The sequence below is a fragment of the Lepidochelys kempii genome, chromosome 16, assembly GCF_965140265.1.
Source record: "Lepidochelys kempii isolate rLepKem1 chromosome 16, rLepKem1.hap2, whole genome shotgun sequence".
Taxonomy (NCBI): domain Eukaryota; kingdom Metazoa; phylum Chordata; order Testudines; family Cheloniidae; genus Lepidochelys; species Lepidochelys kempii.
In genome coordinates this window covers 13,067,964-13,093,472 of record NC_133271.1, presented here as the reverse complement: position 1 = coordinate 13,093,472, position 25,509 = coordinate 13,067,964, and the positions used below count along the sequence as shown (strand labels likewise).

The 25,509-nt window shown below is 51.8% G+C and overlaps 1 protein-coding gene across 5 annotated transcripts in view; it reads left to right on the top strand.

Moving 5' to 3' along the window:
- Positions 1-25,509, top strand: part of ASTN2 (astrotactin 2) — a 602,974-nt gene that overhangs the window by 425,541 nt on the left and 151,924 nt on the right. For all 5 annotated transcript variants that reach the window (XM_073314892.1, XM_073314893.1, XM_073314894.1 and 2 more), the window contains 2 exons: positions 2,407-2,672; positions 24,663-24,796. In XM_073314892.1, coding sequence (XP_073170993.1) covers positions 2,407-2,672; positions 24,663-24,796 — 400 coding nt within the window. The remainder of the gene's footprint in view (positions 1-2,406; positions 2,673-24,662; positions 24,797-25,509) is intronic.

The window sequence follows — 25,509 nt, the reverse complement described above, 5'->3', positions numbered from 1 at the left end:
GGTTCATGTAACCTAGAATCTTGCCCAGTACTTGATGAGTAAGAGTATATCGTGATGCTCGCCAACCCCAAGTGGTGTGTTTCTGTGCATTGGGGAAAAACGGGAGGTTGAGGGGGCATCATTACTTCCTGACCTCAGCTGCCTGAAGCTTTCTGTCTTTGATCCCCACAAAGACCGCACCTCCCATGGTTTGATGCACCCAGAAACCCACAGCAAAACCCCATTGAAAGTGCTTCACGTGGTTTTGCATGTCCGAGACCTGAAATCCCACAACAGCCACAGTCTCCCTGCCAAGTTGTCTGAAAGGGTCATGAGCCTTCCAGCAAACCTGGTTTGGAATTAAGGCGCTATGTCTGGGTGAGCTTCCATTAGTGTTGGTGGTGTATTGGACCACACCATTCCTAAGCAGTAGAGCTGGTCCACTTTGATTTTGTTGACATTTTTTTTCCCAATGAAAAATAGTGTGTGTGTGTTTGTTTTATTTTATGTTTTCCTAAATGAAAATAATTTAGATAATGGCATAGAGAGTACACTTATAAAGTCTGTGGATGATACCAAGCTGGGAGAGGTTGCAAGTGCTTTGGAGGATTAAAATTCAAAATGATCTGGACAAATGGGAGAAATGGTTTGAAGTCAATAGGATGAAATGCAATAAGCATAAATACAAAGTACTCCCCTTAGGACGGAACAATCAGTTGCACACATACAAAATGGGAAATGACTGCCTAGGAAGGAGTACTGCGGAAAGGGATCTGGGGGTCCTAGTAGATTACAAGCTAAATATGAGTCAACAGTGTAACGCTGTTGTAAAATGTGGAAGTGTAGTACTCATTTTGTGCTAGGCAAGAGCCCTGCAGAAGACAGGCTAACCTTATTGTTAATAGTGCGAGATTTGTAGAAGTGGGGCTTGTGCTAGGCGGCTGGGAAAATTGTTTGAGATGCTGTTTTTTGACCTTGCTTTGATAAAATTGGAATGTAGACTGTAGCAGAATTTGTTGAGAAAAATAAGATAGCAGGTAGGAATATGTATAAACAAACTGCAGCTGTGATCATTATTGCCTGTAGCAAAAAGGTATAAAGGCTTTCCTCAATTGCTTATCTATGGAGCCCTACCTGGAGTGAGGCAGATTCCCTGCCCGGGTGTGTAGTTCCCCTCTTGCAATTGCTTGAGAATAAACGGTCTCTGATTTGTTACAACCCACCTAAGAGTGAAGACTCTGTTTTCTTCCACACAAAAAAGCAAACATCATTCTGGGATGTATTACCTGGAGTACTGTGTCCAGTTCGGGGTGCCACATTTCAGGAAAGATGTGTACAAATTGGAGGGGAGGGATAGCTCAGTGGTTTGAGCATTGGCCTGCTAAACCCAGGATTGTGAGTTCAATCCTTGAGGGGGCCATTTGGGATCTGGAGCAAAAATTGGGGATTGGTCCTGCTTTGAGCAGGGGGCTGGACTAGATGACCTCCTGAGGCCCCTTCCAACCCTGGTATTCTATGAAAGTCTGGAGAAGAGTAACAAAAATTACTAAAAGTCTAGAAAACATGACTTGTAAGGGAAGATTGAAAAAATTGCGTTTATTTAGGCTGGCGATGAGACGACTGAGAGGGGACATGATAAAAGTTTTCAAGTACATAAAAGGTTGTTACAAGGAGGAGGGAGAAAAAATATTCTTCTTAATCTCTGAGGATAGGACAAGAAGCAATGGGCTTAAATTGCTGCAAGGGCTGTTTAGGTTGGACTTTAGGAAAAACTTCCTAACTGTCAGGGTGGTTAAGCACTGGAATAAATTGCACAGGAAGGTTGTGGAATCTCCATCAGTTGGGATATTTAAGATCAGGTTAGGTAAACACCTGTCAGGGATAGTTTAGATAATACTTAGTTCTGCCATGAGAGCAGGGGATTGGACTAGATCACCTCTCGAGGTCCCTTCAAGTCCTACGATACTATGAAAAATTTCTTTTCTGATGGGTATGTTCCCTTTTATTTCACTGGAAAAAGGGGCAGGGAGGGAAGAAAATAAGGGAGACAAAGGGGAAAGGGCAACTGAAAACCTTTTATTTTTTTTCCAAAGACCAACATTTTTTGGTTTTCATTTTATTGAAAAATCAAACAAATCTGCAAATTTAAACACAGAAATGTTCATTTCTTTAGAAACATTTCACTCAAAATACATCCCATTTTTCAACCAGCCACACCAAACAGCAATGTGAAAATCTCATGTTTCTCTTTATCTCCTTTCCCTTCTCTTGTGCCTCCATCCTAGCCTGGTCCCACACGACCTGTGCTGTAAGCAGCTGCGTTTATCCTGGCTGCTGTGGTGTTCGGTTTGGCGACAGAAAATGTTTGATTGGGCTGAAATGTATTTTCCACTGGTCTTCTCCCCCCCCTCCCCATTCCCTAAACAGAAACGACTGAACTCGGTACCAAGAAGGAACTCAAGTCCATGCCATTCATCACCTACCTCTCAGGCCTGCTGACAGCTCAGATGCTCTCGGACGATCAGCTGATCTCAGGCGTGGAGATCCACTGCGAAGAAAAGGGCCGCTGCCCCTCCACCTGCCATTTGTGTCGGCGCCCAGGCAAGGAGCAGCTCAGCCCAGCCCCCGTGCTGCTGGAAATTAACCGCGTGATGCCCCTGTACACTCTGATACCGGACAATGACACAAAGGAGGTGAGTGAGGTGGTGATGAAGCCTGCTCTGGAAACTCCTCTCTCTCTCCCTGCTTTCCTCACCTCTTCTCTTCTTCCCGTCGATCTCTCTATCCAGTTTGGAAGCTCTTTGGGGAAATTTTTTGTATTTTTGTTCTGTGTTTGTACAGCCCCTAGCACAATGGGGCTCTGGTCTATGACTGGGGCTTCTAGCCACTACCGCAAAACAAATAATACCTCTCTGTCATAGCCATTGATCCTGCACTAGTCGCCACAGTATCTGAGAGCCTACCCAAATTATCCTCACCACCACAGAAAGGCCAAAACATGGCATTGTGTCCATGTGTCTCAAGCAGCCTGGGAGCATCCCTCCCTCTCCCCCCCACTCCCCACCCCCCTATCACTCCTTTTCTCACTGTTTCTTATGAATCCCTCTCTCTCTCCTTCTCCCCTTTCCGTATCCAAATCATTTTCCCTTTGGATGCAAAGCAGAACAGTACCGGCAGCGTGTGTGTATGTGTGTGTTGGTTCTGTCCCTATCGGTCATCCACGGCTGAAAACAGAGCTCATGGTCTTTCCCATGGACGCCCCTTGAATTCAACAAACCAGGAAAATGGCTGCCTTGTATGTAGGATCAGGACCTGGAGTGGCACCCCTTAAATGTGCCTGGGGAATCTGGTGGAGATTCTCAGTGCCCTAGGACTTTGCAAATAACAACCTACATCTCTACCCATCCCTTGCACAGGGAACAGGGCCTGGGAACAGGCCCCTGGGATTCACCCAACCAGCCACTGGAGGTCACTGTTACTCTAACAGGTGCAGGCAAGGCTAGGATCAGCCTTGCTTCTGGCACTGGTTTCTCTCCTGTCTCTTGCTCTCTGCAAATCCTGCAGGAACGTAAATGTTAATCAGATGTAGATTTATTTGCTGGTTTCCCCGGTCCCTGCTCCCCCCCACCTTCACCCCCGGCCCCCAATCCAAAAATGACAGACCTGTTTAAAGTCACTTATTAGCACCAAGCCTGCACTTGATTAAGGGGCTCAGAGCAAGCCAGCGCGCGGCAGCTGTGGGTGGGACGAGGGGAGCTGCAGGTCTGGAAACAATCCCAGCCCCGAGTAGAGGTGTGGCCACCTAGTGCGATTCCCCCGCGCTCTCCCACACCCTCAGAGGGCAGAGCACCGATCTCTCTCTCTCTCTCTCTCTGCGTCCTCCCCTCCTCCTGGGCCTGTCCATCCTTCTTTCTGCCCCTCACTCTCCTTCCGTCTCCTCCACCCCATCTGCCTGCCCCTCTCCGTGTAGCCATTTCTCAATCCTCTCTCAGTCCCCCTTGTTTCTCTTCCGTCCGTCTTTACCTGCCCCCCCAATCAGTCTGTCCCTCTTTGCCACTACCGCTGCCTCTCACAATCCCTCCATCTCTCTCCAACCTCTGCTTCTTTCCATCCAGAGGAAGAGTCTGCACTCCCTGGCAAAGGCTCTCCATTCCCCTCTGTGCCCTGGATTGGCCCAGCCGGCCCCTGATCATGGCTTTTAAAGCTGCCCGTCCTTTAACCAGGCTCGGGAGCTCCTCCCGCTTGTGGCAGGTGAAGTGCAGGAGGATTGCAGTCTTCCGAAGCTGGCGGAGCCCTAGCTGGCCCACTTGGACCTGGAGACCTCAGACTGGCAGACTTCATGGCCCCGATGCAGCCATGATACTAGCCTGGGCTGCGCCGGCCCAAGCTTCTTCTCCCCCACCCCCCTTTGCAGTGAGGGAGCATAGACGATGGACATTGCTGGCTCTTGGTGTCAAAGCAACCTCCATGCATCCACCACCAGCACCATCCCATCAGCATGCCCTCTCCTTCCATGTGAGAACTTCTGCTGGGACACTGACAACCCCTCTTCCCCCAGCCTGACCCAGGAATGAACAGGGCGGGATTTCCTTTAAGAGCTGGGAGAGACGAACGGGAGGCTGATGCACACACTGGCTTCTTCCCTGGCCGCAAGACAGGACGGAGCTATTTGCAGCTTCTCGCAGGCAGCCAGAATAACCCAACAAGACAATGGCGTCTTGGTCTCCGGAGCGCCCTCCCTTACTCCTAGCAACACATCCACAGTCAGGGTGTTGGGCAGTGACAGACAGTGAAGGCTGCCGAAGGCCAGGGTGGATCCAAGAAGGATTCGGGAATCAGTAGGCCGTGTGTGTGTGTGTGAGGAGGCGAATAGCCTGGAGTGGGCACTGAGCCACACTTATGCCGTTTGGCAGGTTGGGATGTTACTGCGATGGGGAGTGGGGGCAGGGTTGTTCCCTCGGGATGCTCTGCAAGATGTCAGTTTGTTTTGGGGAAGGGGAATGGGTTCACCAGCAGGCAAGGGGTTAATGGAGGAGAAAAAAAAGAGAGAGAGAGACCAAGCCAGTCTAAAGAGCTCCTGCTGCTACTGCTCATCCACCAGGAAGTAGGACAGCTTCTCCGCCCCTCCCTTCCCCATACGCTCGCTTGTGCAAGGGGGCAGTGTGGCCTTCCAGTCTCCTCATCTCACTCTCCTCCTGCAAAGCGCCCCATCACCCCTCCCTCCGCCGCTACCATGATGCAGCCATCCCCTCCCAACCGCCTCCTCCCTCTGGGTGCCCAGAGATCAGATCTCACTCTTCCCAGGCTCCGAGCAGAAGCAAAGTTCCCATGTGCCCTGCCCTGGAAGGGCCTCCGGTTTGGCTTGTGAGTTGGACACGGGCTGCGTTTCTCCAGCAGCAGCGTCACTCCCTCCCTCCGTCCCGCGGAAGAGAGACTGTCCCACCGGCCGCAGCTGGAACCGAGCCCCGAATTGTACTTTCTGCTGAGGCCCTGGAAAAACCAACCACCCTTTTACGAAGACTTTGATTAATGCGCACGTGCTCCTCCCTGCACCTGCTAAATTTGCACGCAGAGAAGCATGCCCCCAAAGGGAGCCTGTCTCTGCAGGCGGGGGTTCCATGCATGTGCATGCAAATTTGAGGGAGAAAGAGCCTTCCCTCCCTTCCCCCAACACTTTCTGCATCAGCAGCTGCTCCTGCCAATGGCGGAGCTTGGATCTGAGCTGCACATTCTCTTGCGCCTGTGCATCCCATGCCAAAGAGAGGGGGGAGGCTGCTCTGAGAACGGCAGGAGAAGGAGTCGCAGAGGCGGAGGGGTGCAGGAGAACGCTGCACGGAAGGTCAGGGAAAGTCGATGCGTATGGTGTTGGCGGATGGAGTTCAGCTGAGTACATGTTATGTGCCAGACGGTGACCATGTGGCACCATTGCACAGCAGCTGTAACCCGGCCTAGGCCTCCTCTGTCCGGCTGGAGTCTCTGATGCTTGCCTTTGTTACAGGCCCCACTTACCCACCCACAGTCCTGCTAGGGGCCCTGTTTTTGTCTGGGGCAGGACACAGGTAATTAACTCCTTTTGTCTTCCATGTCCACCCCCCACCACAGCTTGCCCTCTGTCTTTTGCTGTCAATCTCTCTGTCTGTCAGTTATTTCATATCACTTCCTACTTTCTTCTGTTCCATTCTTTTCCCCTTTCTCTCTTTCCTCCTTTTCATTTTTTCTTAAAACCTTTTTTTCATCTGGTCTGCCCGCCCCTTTCTCCCCATTCCTTCCCTCCGCTCCTCTCTTTCTCTGATCCTCCTCTCCTTGTGCTTCAGCAGGTTATTCCCTCCCCCCCCCGCCCTTTAGCTCTCCATCCTCTGTTGAGTGAGACAGCTCCCGATGTCTTCAGAGCCAATCAGCTGTAATTCACAGCCGCCAGCCAGGAACCCCCAGTAAGAACTTGCCGTCGCTTCTGTGGGAAACTGAGTCAGGTCTCTCCGTCCCAGTGTGGGGAGAGAGCCAAGATGTTCACGGCATCGCTCTTACAGCAGGCTCGGTGCCCTCAGCATGATTTCTACTGGGGAGAGCGCAGCGTCCCCATTGACTGAAAGAATTGGGGTTGGAATGACGCAGGCCCTCTATTGTAAAGAATCCTACAGGGTCAGGATTGCTGGTAGGAGAATAGGCAATGGAAACTTTCATGACACCCCTGGGCTAAGTTCACTACCTATTGAAATTGATCCTACCAAATTGTCACGGCCAGGGTATGGGCAGCCGGGCCAAGTGGGCAGGGCTGGAGTCGGAAATCAAGAACCGACGCCAAGGTCAGAAACCAAGAACCAAAGCAAGGCGAAGGAGCAGGGTCTGTCATAGACCCAGATGGGGATCCACCTGGTTGCACAGACCACTTCTTGGGGTCCCCACCAGGCTTAAATAGTGTGCCTGGAGCAATCAGGGCCCCTGTGAGCACAGCCAGACAGGCCCTCTGTGGGGAGCACATTCTGTGGTACTTTGCTCCTCCAGGCTCACAGCCTGTCGGTCGCTGCTGGCCCACAACTGTTGGGTGGTGACATGGGTACGGCAGCTGCTCAGTGTCCAGCAGACCTAGGTTCTAGCTGCTCCGTACACTGACAATTCCTACTCCTACAGCGTGCTCTCAGTCCTCCCCAGGCAGAGAGGCAGTGAGCTAGTTTCAGGGACTTCACTAGCTGATAAAGGACCAAACTGAGCCCTGGATACCAAGTCCCCATCTCACTAGAGGAGTTCACCATAGTATCTGTTCATGGGGTTTACCCTACACGGCAGAGGTGTAGGGCAGATTTAGTGACTTGCCTGAGGTCACACAGAGATAGTGGCAGAGCCAGGAACGGGACACAGGTTCTTCTGAGTTCTAGTCTACAGGCCCAGCTACCAGGCCATTCTTCGTCTCCACTGGAGTCACTGGGAGCAGTACCCTCCCCAGCCAGAGCTGAGTTATGCGCACATACAGATGTGCACCATTCTTCTGCCTGTCCCTCCCCTGCATTGGGTCTTTGCCCTGTTTTGATTCTTTGAAAGTTTCTTTCCTGTTGAGGGCACAATTGTGAGCTACTTTACACACCAAAGCAAGGATGCAAGAGGTCACCAGCTTCCCCCTGCGCATGCTACCCCATATCATGGGTCAGTGCGTGAAAGGGACGGCAGCTTTCAATGCAGGGTTACTCCGCATCCTGCATGAACTGGCAGACAGGGGCCTGCAATGGGAAGAGCCTTGACTCCTCCCTCCCTCACCATGCACCAGTACTGATGGGGAAGTGATCTGTACCAAGCATAAATCTGGCACAGATAACTTCCCCCACTCCAGAGTATGGGGAGACCAGGAGGAACCAGGTGACTCTCGAAGTCGCACTGCGGTTCCTGGCCTGCTCTCAGGGCAGCGTAGCTATGTGCTGCTCCTTATGTGGCACAGGCTGTAAAATGACACACTTGCCCTAGGTGATGATTTGCTCTAAGGAACAGCAACTCTGTAAGAGAGCAGAAGGGAAAGATAAGAAAACATTGACCGGCAAAGCATCCTCTTCCAGCATCAAGCTTGAGGACTGGGGCTGGTCTCCACCAGTTGCGGAGGTAGAAATATTTATTGACCTTGAGCACAAACAACAAATGCAGGTGTCTAGGACTCCCACTCAAACTCCAAGATGTCCAGCCTGGTGTGAATACTCAGCCCAGAGAGATAGACTTCACTGCAGCAGCCATTCAACACGAATCACCCACAAACTAGTCTCGTGTTTTCCTCCAAGCACAGGATCCACAGTTATTCCTCCAAAAACTCCCGTTTGCTGTCTGCTGTGGGAGTGGGTAATACTCAATTGATGTAGCTATTGCTCTCCTGTGGAGTGTCTGCAAGCAGATAATGAGTTCTTCGCAGTTATTTAGTAAATAACCTGTGGGTTGACTCTTTCATAGTGAATATTTGAATTTTCCTGTGTGTTGCCAGGCTGCAGTGGATCGAAAAGTCACATGCTGGACAGTATTTCTGATTGCAGATTGGATGCACAAGCACTTATGCGAGTGCTTGGGTCTGAGGATTCAAACTTTACTTCCTGCAAATACTTGCACACATGGATCTTCAACGTTCTCTTTCCACAAACGTTTCCCCAGCGACTTAACTGCTCCAATGTCCGCGGGACTCAGCGACAGGTGGGGTGAGCCCGGCCCAAGGAAATTCATTTCAAAATTCAAACACCTATTCCTGGCCGTCTTTGGCTGTCTGTGCTGCGATGCATGGGCTGTTAATGAAGGTTTCTGCAATGAAAGGACGCGCTGTTCTCCACTGAGAACTCCTGCTCTACCAGTCAAATTGATGCGACTCAACTGTCTTGGGTGGAGCAGGTGACTTTGTTGCCTCTCTTCAGTTTATAACAGCTACCCAGCATGGTTTTGAGTGAGCTCCAGTCCTCTGCTTCCTGTCTAAGTCGAGCCTGATGCAAATAGGCAGAGGCTATGACTAAAGCAGGGGCAGGCAAACTTTTTGGCCTGAGGGCCACATGGGGTTCCGAAACTGTATGGAGGGCCGGGTAGGGAAGGCTGTGCCTCCCCAAACAGCCTGGCCCCTGCCCCCTATCCGCCCCCTCCCACTTTCTGCCCCTCGACTGCCCCCCTCAGAACCCCCGACCAATCCAACCCCTCCTGCTCCTTGTCCCCTGACTGCCCCCTCTGGGACCTCACCCCCATCCAACCCCCCTGCTCCCTGTCCCCTAACTGCCCCGACCCCTATCTACACCCCTGCCCCATGACAGGCCCCCCGGGACTCCCACGCCTATCCAACTCCCTGCTCCCTGTCCCCTGACTGCTCCCCGGGACCCTCCACCCCTCCTCCAACCCTCTGGCCCTGGCCCTCTTACCATGCCTCTCAGAGCAGCATGTCTGGCAGCCGTGCCGCCCGGCCGGAGCCAGACCAGTTGCCGCACTCCCCTGAATGAGTGCGCAGCCCCGCCCCCCAGAGCACTGCCCATACGGCAGCATGGCTGCAGGGGAGGGGGGAACAGCAGGGGAGGGGCCGGGGGCAAGCCTCCCGGGCCAGGAGCTCAGGGGCCGGGCAGGAGGGTCCCACTGGCCAGATGTGGCCCGCGGGCCGTACTTTGCCCACCTCTGGACTAAGGCATGCAGTGCGGGGCATCGTCTCACTAAAGGTCTCTGGGGACTGTCGCAGCGTGTAGACTAGTCTGCTGTCTCTGTCCTGCTTCCGTCTGCTTGTGCATCGTAACACCACTGGCACTGAGCAATGGTCCATCCATGCCAGGATCCTGTCTCTGACAGCGACCAGTCAGCGCTTCAGGGGGAGGCGCAACATGCGCTTTCCTGTCAATTTTCGGAGGTTTCTCCCTCTCCTCCATCATTTATTGGTCAGTTCGGCTCATGCAGTGAAGCACAAAGGTTTCTGCCCATGCTACATCTTTGTTCTGTCTTATGGAAAAGCTCCCTCTCCCCGTGACCCTTGGCACAGAATGCAATCAAGTGAACACAGCAGCCATCAAACAGCCCCACAGGAAGAGACATGTAACAACAGCCTTTCTCAGACAGGCTCCAGTGCCAAGGAAAGGAATCACTCCACCCTGCCTTCAGGAGGGTGCGGTTTAGATGTCTGCCATGGTCATTTGGTCTCCTGGGCTTAGCCCATGCTATTCCACCAATGTATTCCTGCCCTGCATTGGCCTCACATCCACCTCTTGGGTCAGGCAAGGTGATTCTCATTGCACCTGGAGTTTCCCTGGCACTGCTCTCCAACTTTGAGCCGGGGGAGCATCCATCTCCTGCAACGACCGGGCAGGGGGAATTCCTCCAGCTCTGAGTGCAGCCAGGAGAAAGAGAAAAGAGGCAAAGCCTGTAATATTATCATTCTCACCTTTCTGCTTCTTTGACTTCTCAGCTCTCTGCAGCTGTGTGATTGACTAGCAGCCCCGCTCGTGATAATCACCCAGAGGCACAGGCTGAGAAAGCGAGAGACATCAGGTTTGCGTACTCTGTAAACCTCCAAGTCCCCTGGAAGAGGCGGTTGGAAAATGAGCCAGCCCGCTAACCCAGAGAGGCAGCAGGAAGAGAATGGAGCTTACGCTTCCCCCCACACACTCTGAACATCACAGTATTGAGACCTAGAAGATTCAGTGCATGCATAGTATGCTGGTTACCTACAGGAATCCACCTTCTGCACCAATAGCAAGCCAAGGGATGCTGGTTTGAGGGGGGGGGGTCACACCTGACTGGCTGGGATCTTCCTCTTGCAAGATAATAATTTCATTTGCATTGCACTTTCGCCCATCAAACACACACGCACACACAAGCTCTCCCAGAGCAGCTTGGCCAGCTGCAGAAACGCTTAGATGGTTGCTGGGGAAGGGGAGCAAAGGGAGATTAATCTCGTCTCCTGCGGGAGATTGATTCAAAGCTCTGTTTGAATGTAAGGAGATGAATTAACTTCTAGTTAGAATTTTAGGAGACCTCTGGGACCTTTATTTAATTTTAAACGTGAGTAATTTCAGCATCAATCGCTCGCCGTGTCGCCCTCACAGCAAAGAGCACAGCACAGAACCTGCAGGAAGGGCTTGCTTCGTGAGTGGAGCTGCCAGTGCATGGTCAAAAACACCTGTGGCAGTCTAGGGACCATCACCTCCCACGTGGCCTCAGGAAGAGGAGAGGCCAGGCTCCCTTCGCACCCTTGTTCTTCCTCAGCTGAAGGAGATGCCCAGGGTCCAGTGAGCAATACTGACCTTTGGTGGACTCTATGGGGGCGTTTCTTTATCTCCCCCGCCCCAAATGGAGACCTCTCACTTCACCGCATGTGCGAGTCCGGTGAGAGATCCTCCCGCATACACAGTACCACTGTGTGTGTGTGTGTGTTGCGGGAGGGGAGGTTTCTTTAGATGGGAGCACAATTCTTCATTACTACCTGATGCCGCTGGCTGCACTTTGCAGTCTCTTGTTGCCAGTGTTCATCCAGCCCCCCTCCCCTGTGTCTGTGCATGGATCTGGCCTCCCCTGAAAAGGTTCAGCCGAGCCAACACTTGACACTTCCCCGTGTGCCAGAGGCCTTAAATGATGGCCTTGTTTGTACTCCCCCTTCCGATCAAAGGCGCTTTCCTGGTAGCGCTAGAGAGGCCTGTATCTATGCTTATTACCTTCTCTCCCCTTACACAGGCTTGTATGGCCAATATATACTTTAAGGAGGGGACAATACCCACCTGCTTCTCTGCACAAACAAGGCTGCGCTGGGAACTTGATCAGTAAATGTGCACTGAGGTTTGTCCCCTCAGAGCCAGTCCGTCCTCTTCATCAGTGCTTCACCCACCCATCCTCGGCAGCTGTAGGAGTCTGCCCATCAGTGCTGCCTGTCTGGGAAATGCTCCGGCTCGCGGAGTCCTTGGAACGCTGTGGCTGGTGGTGATGGGTTGCAAAGGGAACTGCAAGCAGCCCCACCGATGAAGCCAACTCTGCTGGAATCCCCAAATGCCGCTTGCTGCCCACCTCCCTTCCCCCCTCCCCTTCTCTCTCTTACTCTCAGTTGCTGCCCGGAGCAGATGGGATAAACAGAAGGAAACTCAGACACATATTGGCCATCTGTCCTCCTTAAATCTGGCCAAGTAAACGGCCAAGTGGAAAAATCCAACTGGGAAGGCTCTCACTGGCTCTTCCCGGCATTCCGGTTAGCAGGTGCCCCTCCGATGGTACCAAGCCTGAGCACACTAGCCAGCCAGGCTCGGCCATGGGGCCTCCGTGCCGGAACAGAAGGAGCTCTAGTCAGCATGTGAGATCAGGCCCATGGCCCTGAGGGGCCGAGGGAGGCACGGCTTCAGGACTGAGGAAGCGCGCAGTGTTTGCATTGAGCCTGACCCACAGAGGCAGTCTGGAGTTATCCCCAACTAAGAGACCCCCCTCAGAGACCGCAGGGTTGTCTTCGTTTGCTTGGCTGCGCTGCCTGAAAGGTTGTGGCCCGCTGATGAAAATGAGGCCATGAAAGGAGAGACGGAGGGAAACCCCTTCGTCACACGCTCCACTCCCCCATCCTTCCAAAGCTCTTTTGGGTGCTGGGCTGGGTGGGGGGGCTGTAATTGAAAGTTACGCACCCCCCACAAGATGTCTCAACTCTGTGACAGCGTTTGCACGAAGCTTTCTCTCAGAAGTTCCCCGTCCTGCTGCAGACAAAGAGCCGGTGTCGTTACTGCTCTGAGCAGATCTAGACGACACAGTGGCAAAAGCAATGGCAGCCTGTCTAACCTGCCCCTCCCAAGGCCTGTTGTTTTGCAGCGTGGGCGCAGCTCCAGCGGCAGACCGGAGTCAGAGAGTCTGTGTGGCGCAGTAGGGATACGTTAGTACAGGTGTGAGACCTGAGTCCAGCAATGGTAAACGCAGGTTTACAGTGCAGTGTGGATGCTCAAGCACTGGCTTGGAAACACATGAGACCACAAGCCCAGGTCCAGTACATCTGGGTTTGCAATCTAGTGTGGACATACCCTAAGTGCTACTGTAGGACAGCTAATAATAATTAATAGGCATTTGAGAATGGGATTCCAACTGGGCTTTGGCTCTGATACCTGCCTTTAAGCTGATATCACTATCACACATCCATGCCCAACTATTCCCAAGGCAGATGCTCGGGGTGGAGGGGGGAATCCATTCTGTTTGGGTTCTCATACTGCACTCACCTGCATGGTATTTGAGCACCTGGGCAAAGAATTTACTTTCCATCACTGATGGTTGAACCCCCTGTGCCAGGGTGGCCCACCCCTTTAAGGACCAGGAATCCGTGGGGCAGTCAGCCCAGTTCACTTAGCCCCACCCTGCTGTCATCTGCTCTGGATGTGGGGCGTATGTTGAGGAAAGCCCAGCAGTGGGGATAACTGGCTGGGGAGGAAAGAAGAGGAGCTGACTGCAGAGGAAAGCCCAGCAGCTGAGTGTTGGCTGGGAGGAGAGCAGACAGATTGCTCCTGCCTGGGGGTGTGAAGCCTGGGTGAGGGCCACGAGCTGTTTGAGGACTTTGGCTGGCCAGGGCCCTTGGTAGGAGGATGCAGTTTGTTGGGGTGACCAGAGCCCAGGTACCTGTTGGTGGATGTGAAGACTGCCATTGCAGCTGGGACCTACCTGTAAGGAAGGGGGCTGGACATTGAGCCCAGCTAGGCCAAAGATTCCTTTGGAGTTTTTTTTTGGGGGGGCAGGGGGAGGAGGTTGGGAGTTTGTCCAAAAGATACTGTTACCATGGAAAGGTGGATTTGCTGGGGGGTCAGGTCAGCTCTATGCCGGGAATAGGCTTAAGATCATTGTGGGGAAATTGAGGCGGACGTGCTGCAGTGCTGGGTCTCACTGTGAGGGGGTGCGCCAGGACAGCGAGTCTTGGTGTGCTCCCCGCAGCCTCTGTGCTAGAGTTTCTGCCAGGGAAAATGGGAGATTGAAAGGAGCTGCAAGAAACCCCGTAACAGTGTGATCCAAAGGCCCAATTGGATAACATGAGCCGAGGCGCAGGGATGCTTTGTCATCATGGGGAGTTAGCACACGTTTCCAGCAGGGATTTGCTTTGTAACATGATGTTCAGGTGGAGCAATGTGCAAAGCAAGCGTCCCCGAGGAAGGTGCGCTCCGCAGGCTGAATTGGAGTGAAGTGCACATCTATGTTTGCTGGGAAAAACCCTGGGAACACTGATAGTGTAGCATCTCCCCAGATCCACAAACACACATCTTGGGATGCTCTGGGGCAGAGGGGAAGCAGGAAGTGATGACAGGTGGGAGAGGACAGGAGGGTTTGTTGACAGTCAACTATCCAAGCACCTGCAGATCAGCTTGGGAAGGTCTCTGGAAGGCTCACAAGCCAGTGTAGGTATGGCCAGCTTGGCCAGGCCACCCCTTGCCATCTCTGATTTCCATGAGTTAATCACTCTCTCTGATGATGTCACAGTTTGCCCTGGAGGCAGAGCAAACCTGGACCTGGGGAAGTCAGAGCCATGGACTGAGAAAATGAATCGGGATGCCGTAGTGCTGAGAGCCTCCGCGAATGCAGGGAGGAATACAATCAAAGAGGAGCTAGAGCATGTCAAATGTGGATTTACTCAGAGCACTTTCTGACCTACAGCTGGCCAGGAGGCACTGCATACAAGGTTGTGATATTTTGCTCTTATCCCTTGAAGTCTGTTCAAGCAGACAGACATTTGTGCCCCTTCCCATTGGTCACATTTTTCAGGGTTGTTTCTCTGTGGTATCCCAGAGCTGCTTGTTTTAGGGGAGGGGAGGGGAGGAAAAATCTGTACCTGTGACTGGCAGCAATGCCAGGGAAACTGGCATTCATAGGGCCTTGGTTCCAACACTGCAGCTCTCGCCAGCTTCTCCAAGCACTCTTGGGTCCTAGTCCCGCCAGACTGTGCAGAAGTGGAAGGCCAGGCAAGCTTCTGAAAGAAAAGAAAACATTCTGTGCACGCAGATAATTCCCCCAAAGCAGAGTCTGAAGACATGGAAGGTCGGTGCCAGTAATTTATTTTTCCATGGACAAAGTCGCAAGGGAGCCAGAGCAACTGGGGACAACGTTGTTATTGAGTGGGGGGGGGAAGGAAGGCCGTTTATATCTGTTAATTGGCACTCATCATTCTTGCATTAATACGCTGTGCAAAGTTTAGCCACTCGGGCCTCTTCCTGATATGGATCTCGTCCACATCCGACTTGCATTAGTGAATAGGCCCGCTCTGATCTGACCTATTGTGCTGTAATAGGGAGCTTTGTATTCTAGGTGTGAAAGCAAAGCCGACTCGCCTGAACGGGACTGTTGCTACAGTATGAATGTTGTCTGATGCTGCCAGGTTTTCCAGTTTCCTCTGCTGCTCCCTTGGTTCCCATCAATAATAGAAGCCAGTGCATTGCCCATCCTGGATCCTTTCCAGCACCCTGAGCTTTCTGGCAAAATGTTGAAGTCCCTTCACAGGATGAACGGCAGGAGATACTGCTCCCCAGGGAGAAGCAGCCGGAGAAGAGGAGGGTGTGAGCACTAGAAGATGTGGTCGCCTGCCAACAACAGTAGGGAAATTTCACCTTCCTTTGCTCTGAATCTGGAACAGACTTGCAGACGCAAACTCCATAATCCTGGAAAGAGTCCCTGGTCTGGGAAGTCCTTTATTTTTATCTCCTCTATTAGATGTTGTAACTTATATGGAGTAGCATTTATCTCCTGCTGAAGCCCATTGAGCCATGCTGCTGGGTTTGAAATGCACTGAAACCGAGGTCTGACCTGAGATTACGGTTCTGTCTGTCTAGGTGCTTATATGGCCCTAATCCTTGCAGAACCTTCACTCGCCAATAAATGAATGTCGATGAATAATGCCCAGGGCATTATTTGTATTACTGTAGTGCATAGGGGCCCTTGTCATGGATCAGCATCCCCTTGTGTTAGGTGCTGTAAAAACTTGTAGCATTTACCTGCACAGGATTTGCCCTGTTATCATGATAAAGGTATGAACTGGCTGCTGTATCTGAAGGGCACTCCTTGCTCCACTCCCCACAGCCGTAGCTGTATTTGACAAGGAGGATTGTGTGGTTAATGAACCCCAGTGTCAAGTTAGTGGTACAGAAAAGCAGGATGTTAGTCTTGGCTGTGGGACTAACTGCCACCAGAGATCAAGCCGATCCCATGTTTTGGCTAAGTTAGCAGCTTCAGAATGGAAGAATGGGGCCATGGCCTTGGTTCTTCTTTCCAGAGGGATGTGACGTGACTTTGGAACTCATGTAGCGTTGCCTAGAGATACCTTTATTGATGCCTTGGAAATGCATGGAGACCACATAGCCAGGTCACAGGGTGCACCTCGGAGACCAGAGAGTAACAGATGGGGCCTAGAGGCAGTCAGACTACACAGTAGAAACAAGGCATGTATGATGCACAAGAGGGAAAGCAGCTTTGAGTAACAGCCCATTGAATGGAAGGTCACAGTGGAAAGTCTGCTATCCCATAAAGGATGATGGAGGCATAAGAAAGATCAGATCTGTATCTAACTCTTTTGGGATGATCCACAATGTCCTAGTAGATGGGTGCTCCTTTCTCAATGCCCTTTGCAATCAGCTGCAAGAGAATAAGTCTTCTCAGCATCTTGTTCAGGTTCACCATCATGAGAGCATGCACTCAATTTATATATAGGCAAAATGGATAAATGGGCATAAAGAGAGGAACCCCATGACTTCCTTTTAGCGTCACAGGCACTCCGATGTGATAAAGAAGGATTATTATCCCAATTTTACAGGTGGGAAAACTGAGGCATGGGGAGGTGAAGCAGGTTGGCCAAGGTATCCCAATGCACGAGCAGCAGAACTGACAATGGAACCCAGGCATCTAGCACCCTGCTGCCAGATGCAGAAAAGACTCCATGATTGCATACATCGTTTGGTTAGAAGCTCCTCTTGGTTTTGAGAGACATGCTGATTTCGAGCCCTTTACCCATTCCTCCTGGCAAAGGGGCTGTCCCCTGTACTGTTTGAAGGAGGCCATGGAGTAACAAGAAAAAGATGGAACTCTCATTTATTGCTGAGATTGGTCTAACCAAGAAGTTAGTCACTGGGGGAAAACAGAGATTAAGGTTTGAGAGGCTTATCCGGGAAACCAATGCAAGACACACAATGTACCAGAATAGCCAATTTCTATTGGAATAATCCATCCAAACAGTCTATAGCCAGATTCCCTCACAGAAATTCACTTCCGCATTCAACCTGACTTCATTTTTTCCCCCGATCCATATATTCCCCTCTGTAATTCTTCCTGAAAATGAGGCATGTACTAACCACAAAAGTTCTTTGATCCAAAGAATAAGTAAGGCCAGATTTCCAATCCTTAGCAGCTCCAGTTGAGGCCACATTTTCAGACATGCTCAGCGCCCAACATGCACCCAACCCTCTGAGCTCTTTGGAAATCCTGAGCCCCATGGTGGGTGTTGAGTCCTTATGAGAAGGCTGGCCTGAAAGCTCGGGCACTTGAAGTAGATTCTCCCTCCCCACTATCCTGCAGCTGTTCCTCAGTCAGCCCTGGTCGTGGAACTTTCTTTGTGTTCAAGGTCCTGGGAGCTGGACTGGGGCCCGCAGGACATTTCCCAGCAACCACCAAAAAGCTGTAATACAGGAATGACTTTCCATCCTTCCCTTTCTCACCCGGATTTGAGCTGTCAGCAGACTGTTAAAATGTTTCTGTATTCAGTTGCGGAGCCTCTGAGCCATGAAAACTAAGCAAGCCCTGTGTTCACCGTGGCACAAACAAGAGGGGAAGAAAGACCCATCTGCACTCACGTCAATGATAGATGGGGTACGTGGGTCATTCATTTTCCTAATATTTGTTAAGAATAGACTCAACGTATGGCAAGATGGAGTTTTACGGCCCTTTATCTCTTGTTCACGTCGAAACAAACAAAGTAGCCATCTTGGGGGGGGGAACCATCAATCCATTATATGGGTATGTGTGGGTGTGGGGTGTCAGTCTTATTATACCTTTAAGAGCAAATTTGATGCTGTTGCGGTGATTCATAACGCTATATATCTAATGGCATGATTCCTCATCTAGAAAATAAAACTTCTGAGCCAGTTTCTATTCTCATAAATCTTCCTCTGGCACTGAAGGATGTAAACCAAGTGCCCTGACTCACAGGGAAGCCATACAATTTGAATACTTTAAAATGAAGGAGAAATTTGCCTGAGGACTCAGAGCAGGGTCGGGGTGCTGGGGAGTGGTTAGCTCCCACAGGACAAGCAGCCTGTTCAGTGCATTGTGGGAAGGGAGTTACTCTGCCATCCCAGGCGCCTCCAACATGGAGGGCCCAACCCTGTGAGGTGCTGAGCACCCTCACGTCCCTTGACTTGCCATGGCTCAGTACTTAGCCAGGATCGGGCCCTAAATCAGCACATCCAGGGTTAACTTTATGGTGCTGTGGGCCTCCCTTGCCAATGTCCTAAGACGGTGATGTCGAAGAGAGAGAAGGGTTAACTTTGGGTATGGGAGCGGGGAGAAGTACCTTTCAATCACAGACACCAAAGCAATGAGGTAGCTGTGTCAAGGACAAGAAAGGGTAGCCTTCCGGGGGATTAGCCCCCAGTCACAGACGCCCTAATGCCAAAACAGGGAACAGAGAGTCTTCAGTCGCCCAGGGTCAGGGCTGGATTAAAGGTGTTTTGGGCCCGAGCACAGCTGTGTTTGAAGATACACTCGATAATCAAAGATGGATATATGACAGATCTCTCCCCCTTCATATGTGTCCCACCATTGCCATCTGCAAGCAGTCTTTTTCCCCCTGAGGGTCACTGTTTGGATTACAGTGATTGCAGTTTCACCTTTGTCTATGTAAGCGGGCTCTGTGCAGCATCCCTTCCTTCTTTACGATGCTCAGGAGAGGGAGAAAGCAAGCAGGCAGCCGGGTTATGGTGACAGCCCAGCTTGCAGGGTAGCAGATAGCTCTTGAGCATTACCGCTCTCTGAGACTGAGCCCCTCCAAGAACCAGATAGCACCCCCAAAAGACACATTCGTACCCAATGAGCCAGGCAGGTCCCACTCATCAAGTACTACGTCCCTACCGGGCAGCAGAGAATTCCTGAAGGTTACTGGGTGGTCCCACAGGAGGAGATACTGGACTCCTACAGGCTACGGCAGAATCAGCTGGGCACCCCACTTTGCAGCAGGGGCACCCAAGCACAGTGCAGAGCCCTGAATGTTGTGGCAATGTCCCTTGAAGGCATCAGGGAACCCCTGAAGGTTACAGTGGGTACGCTAAGGTAGACATGGAGCTCCGAGGGGCAAGGCGGTGGCCCCAAAGGGAATTTGGAGCCCCAGGATTGTACAGCGGTGTCCTGGAAGGGTAATGCAGCTTCCTGGAGGCTGCAGGATTCTGCTGGAATCCTGCTTCAGGAACTGCTTTGACCTTTGTCGCGACCTGTTTTTCCAAAGCACCTGACTTCTTCCCTTCCTCTGATTCCCCCCCTCCGCCCCAGCTCCCCACGCACACACTCCCCAGCGCACACACTTACTAGAAACCCTGATTAAAAACAAGCAACGCGCAGCTCTGCCGAAGCCTGCCCACTGGCTGTCTGCTGAGCCCGACGCCCAGCCTCTCCTGGCTCGGTTTGACGTCAGCCAGCTGCTCCTCTATAAACAAATGTCAGCGAAATTGAATAGAGGCTGCTGTCAGGGCCGGGGGCCCATTGTTTCTCGTGTAACTCTGTTACTGTGCGTAGGTGCGCTCAGCCTAATGAGTGGAATTGAAGGACGCATCGATGGGCTAACCTCGTTTGTGTAAAGGTTGACACAAGGCAGATCAGGGCTCTGTACCTGCAGGATCGAATTAAAGTGTGTCGGGTTGCGGGGGAATGGGGCGGGGGGAGCATGTAGTTCCTGTAAACAACAAAAAAGAAATTAACTCTTGGATGGGGCTAAAGGGTATGGCCATTGGTGGATGAGATTACATCATTAGGTGGCCAGGGTATCCAGCAAGGAGCGAGCCCAGGCGAGGGGGAAAGAGCTGCAAAAGCACCGATCTCTGACTCTGTGGAAGCCTCGCGCATGCGTGTTCGTGAATACCAGTGACCATGCACCCACTGCTGCACCATCCTCGGGGCAGTGTGAGTGCACGGCGACATGACGCAGATGGAGGATGTACGGGCATGTTGTGATGGTGCCAGGGTGTCTGGCATGGCAGGCGTGCACCACACGGGCAGTGTGTAGGGGGAGAGTGCAAGGGGGCGGCAGCATTTGGGGTTGAGGTTGTGAGGCTTTCGGATGATGGTGTGACAGCAGACTGGGCACGGGTTCAGATGGGTTGGCAGAGACAGCAAGGGCCATAGATGTGAAGAGTAACGTATGAGAACAGTACAGGTAATGTGGTGGCAGCTCAGTGGGGGTGGCAGGCGGCAGTGTGGGGTGCGGGGGTCGCAGGAGGGTGGTGTGCGGTGAAAGGGGTGGTAGGGAGCAGTGTGAGGTTCGGGGGTGGCAGGAGGGTGGTGTGCGGTGAGGGGGTGGTAGGGAGCAGTGTGAGGTTCGGGGGTGGCAGGAGGGTGGTGTGCAGTGAGGGGGTTGTAGGGAGCAGTGTGAGGTGAGGGGGTGGCAGGAGGGTGGTGTGCAGTGAGGGGGTGGTAGGGAGCAGTGTGAAGTGCAGGGGTGGCAGGAGGGTGGTGTGCGGTGAGGGGGTGGTAGGGAGCAGTGTGAGGTTCGGGGGTCGCAGGAGGGTGCTGTGCGGTGAGGGGGTGGCAGGCGGCAGGGTGCGGTGCAGGGATGGTAGGGTGCGGTGCAGGGGTGGCCGGGGGCAGTGTGGGGTGCGGTGATGGCAGGAGGGCGGTGTGCAGTGAGGGGGTGGTTGGGGGCAGTGTGGGGTTTGGGGGTCACAGGAGGGCAGTGTGGGGATGGTAGGGGGCAGTGGGGAGGGTGCGCAGGTGGCAGAAAGGCAGTGTGTAGTGCATAGGGTTGCCAACTTCCTAATCGCGCAAAACCAAACGCCCCTGCCCCGCCCCTTCCCTGAGGCCCTGATCCCACTCACTCCATCCCTCCTCCCTCCATCACTCTCTCCCCGAACTTCACTCACTTTCACGGGGCTGGGACAAGGGGTGTGGGCTCTTGGGGTGGGGCCAGGGCTGAGTGGTGTGGGGTGCAGGAGGGGGCTCAGGGTCGGGACAGGTGGTTGGGGTGCGGGAGGGGGTGCGGGGTGCATGCTCTAGTCAGGTGGCGCTTACCTCAAGTGGCTGCGGGTCAGCGGCGCAGCAGGGCTACGGCAGGCTCCCTGCCTGCCAGCTCCAGCTCTGCATGGCTCCTGGCAGAGGGGCCAGGGGCCTCTGCGCACTGCCCCACGCCCGCAGGCACCCCCGTCACAGCTCCCATTGCTCACGGTTCCCAGCCAAAGGGAGCTGCGGGCGCTGAGCTAAGGGGTGGGGGCATCGTGCGGCGCTTCTCTGATTGCCGGCCACTTAGGGGCCGCAGAGACGTGCCAGCTGCTTCCGGGAGCTGCGCGGAGCCAGGCAGGGAGCCTGTCTTAGCCCCACTTCGCCGCCAACCAGACTTTTAACGGCGCGGTCAACAGTGCCAACAGGAGCTGCCACGACCCTTTTTGACTGGGTATTCCGGTCGAAAACTGGACGCCTGGCAACCCTAGCGGTACGGGGGTGGCAGGAGGGCAGTGTAGTCACTGAGAGGAAATCCATTGCTTAGCAGACCTTGCTTTGGGCCCAGGTGACTTTCCTGGGCAGCCTGACACAGCTGTCTCTGCAGGCTCCCACCCCATAGGCGCTAGCGGACGTTGAGCTCAGAGAGCTGGAAGCTATTTCCTATTGAGTGGTTCAGGTGTTTTCTCTCTCTTCGGCTCCACCTGGTGCTCTGCTCCGACACGCTGCACATGGCCCCGCTCACTCCAGCAAGCTCCCCGAGTCTCCCCTGTTGGCTGGAGATGTGAGGGGAGCCCGCACCCATGTGGGCCAGCAGGGAGCTGTAAACAGTGAGTCTATTGCAGGACACATAACATGGAGCAGGAGGAGCAGTTCAAAGGCCAAGGATGATCTAATGTCTTTCCTTCCCCATTCCTGGCCTGGCTGGAGAGTACTCTCAGCTCCATGCCCTTCAAATCCTCTTGGAAATCCAACCTTCTCTCTCTCTCAGGCTCCCTCATGCTTTTCTAAAATCCATGTGTCAGTTTCTCCTCTTCTTTCAAAACCATCAGGAAATCCCATCCAAGCTGTGGCCCCATTTAGAAAGAATCATCCTGGGCAGCCACCTATGGCATCGTACCTAGGTCAGCAGTACAGCCCCCCACATCCCCCAGTTATGGAATGGGACTGATGTATTTTTGCTTATGTATTTTTCCTTTTCATTAATTCCTGGTCACATTAGTTATAGCAGACCCTCTGGGTAATACAGAGGTTGAGAGATTATTATATGGTTGCAACATGAGACAATTCATTCTCATGTATCTGATCTGTCTGTCTGTCTGTTCTAGACATTCTCTAATTGTCTAAAAATACCCTTTCCGCTTTTAGGCTTTTACTTAGGATCTAAAGAGTAATGATGTATTTTCTCTCTCTTTTGCTCTCTTTCTCATCCCCTTCCCTCCCCCCGCTTTTTATTTTTATTTTTTATTTTTATTTTTTGAGTGGAAAACATTTAATAAATGCCTGGAAGCAGAAATATTGCAGACTTGGGTGACTCAAGGCGCTTTATTATAAAGGTGGTTGCGTGTTTGGGGAAATTGTCAAAATCCCAAACAATAGAGTAAAAAGAAAAGGAGGAGTTGTGGCACCTTAGAGACTAACCAATTTATTTGAGCATAAGATTTCGTGAGCTACAGCTCACTTCATTAGATGCATTCAATGAAGTGAGCTGTAGCTCATGAAAGCTTATGCTCAAATAAATTGGTTAGTCTCTAAGGTGCCACAAGTCCTCCTTTTCTTTTTGCGAATACAGACTAACACGGCTGCTACTCTGAAACAATAGAGTGTGACGTATGTCTCTATTTATACCCTTTTTCTCAATGGTTCGAGGAAGGTGCTTTTACTACAGTGTTGTGTTAAATACCAAATCTGCTGAAGCCATTCCTGTCCCCTCCAAGGGGTGATTTCAGGCTTTAAGGTGTAGCCCTTAAAGTTAGTCTTCTCACGTGGGCCAGGCAGCTGCGGTCGGGCACTTTTGGAGATTTGAAGGGGGTGAAGTAGTGCTGCTTTAAGTACTGGGGATTTGTCAGATCAGAGCTGGCTGGGGCGGGAAAGCCAAGAGAGCTGTTAGGTATATAGGGGACACTGCTCAGAAGTTTGGGGTCCAAAATGTAGGTCTTCTAATACCTTGGGAAAGGAATTGCAAAAGCTAATAGAAGCAGATTTTAAAAAACAATTACAGTGAAGTCAGAGTTTCATTATTGCCATATCTCTTAGAAACCTAAATGGAGGCTGGAACACCTGGGTGCCAGGTGCTGTACGTTCACATAGTGGGAGACAGCCCCTGCCCCAAAGAGCTAATGGTCTAAGTAGAGGAGACCGACAAAGGAGGAGAGGGGCAACAGAGGAGAAGCAACTTAAGGTTATGCAGCCAGTGGGAGGGACTCCTGTCTCTACAACCCGGGTTTCCTGAGACCCAGTTACAGAGCTGAACCACTAGACCGGGTGCTGATTTGTTTTAAGCGTTCCCCTGCGGTATTAGCAACTCAGCTCCAGCAGCCTGGGGCTAGCGCGTGAGAACCAGGCAGTGAAACTGACCTGCTCTGTCTCTCTGTCCTAAGCCAAGTGAACTGCAAAAAGTGAACAATCATCAGGAATAGATTCTAAGCAAGTTAGATTTTTTAAAAAATGATTTCACCTTTACTAATCTAGGGCCAATCATGCTGTCTGATCCATGAGGATCATTATTGCTTCTGAGGCTTATATTGTAGTATCAGTCCTCTCAGGCGGTAGCAACCGCAGTGAGGAGTTCTTGTCATGTTAATGGCAGTGCATAGGTATTAATAATTTCCATTAGATGCACTCCCTAAAGTGCTTTTACAAACTCTTCTGGTTGTACCTACTAGGGTACCTAGTCCTGCAATTCTTACTCTTGTGAGTAATCCTTACTCAAGCAAGTAGCACCACTCACTTCAGCTGGACTGCTCATATGAGTCAGGAGTGTGTGAGTACAGCATGCATGATGGCCCCTGGGTGCTTTTTATTCAAGAGTCATTCTACTCACCTTTGAAATGCAGTCAGTTCTGGGGTGGAGCATAAGAATATTAAAAGTTGGAAGTAAAGAACAGTAGTACATCCTACTGAAACTTCAGGTCAAGTTAAGGGAGCCCAGACTTGTTGGAATTGGGTTTATCCCTGTCCTTCTGCAATAAAGTCCCAGGGGACCACATGGGCCCTTTTACATCTCAAAAGACTCCCTTTGTGGTCAGCGCTGTACAGATACATAAAGAGATACAGACCCTGCTGGAAGAAGTGTACAGTCTAAACAATCAAGACCAAATCATTATCCCCCATTATCCCACAGACGTGGGAACTGAAGCACAGAGTAAATGACTTTCTCAAGGACACATGGGAAGTCAGTGGCAGAGCTGGGAATTAAACCCAGGTCTCCTGAGTCCCATTGCATGCAGAAGCCCCTACTTCATCCTTTCCAGATCTAATGACATTGACATTGATAATTGGGGCAGGGTAAGGACTAGGTGTTAGCTGATTTCCCTGAGCTTTCAGCGTTTACATGTTTGTTTCTTTTTAATAAAACTTTCCAGGCCTTCATGGGAGCCCTGATGAGCTCATACTGGTGCTCAGGGAAAGGAGACGTTATCGAGGATTGGTGCCGATGTGACCTGAATGCCTTCGACGAGAATGGACTCCCAAACTGCAGTCCTCTCCCTCAGCCTGTGTATGTATCTCTTGGTGAATGACTTCCATGTTGTGGTGTGGTCAGCACATACTCAATCCCCTTCTGGTTTGCTGAGTGGGGTTACGGTTTTGCCCACAGGTGCCTCCTGGCTCCTGCATTCAAACTCAGGTCCCTGGCCCAGTGCATCTTGCTGTGTGACTGAGGACTTTCAGATATCCTGATGCTGCCTGCGGCCCTGGGAGGTTTCTTTGTTATTTTTCATCACCTTATTAGTACGGCTTGTAGAATGGGATTTAAAACGGTGAAAGAAATGGAATTACAATGCAGTTCATTGTGGCTTGTCAGAGCGAGAACAAATCAGGAGCAAACTGATAAGGAATTAGCTGAAACAGCAGGAAGAGAGACTGGCTTCAGCTCTCCACTAGGAAGAGAACATCGTTTTAGTAAGCCAATACCCTCAGATGGCATTGATTTCCCATCCTGAGCTCAGCAAATACACTGGTACTCTCAGAGCCTAGTTGTTAATAGCCCTGCACCTTGTGTTGTCATTGACTACAGTCCTAAGGGGGCGCAAAGTCGGCATGATTCTGACCTGGTGGCACTTTATGCTCTTCTTTGCACTGGTGTCAGTGATGGTGATGGTGTCCTGCCATGTGTGCAAGGGGCTGAGGTAGATGACTTCTCAAGAACCCTTCCAGTCCTACAATTCTATGATACAAGGCACATACCATGAAGAATCAGACCTCTCTCTC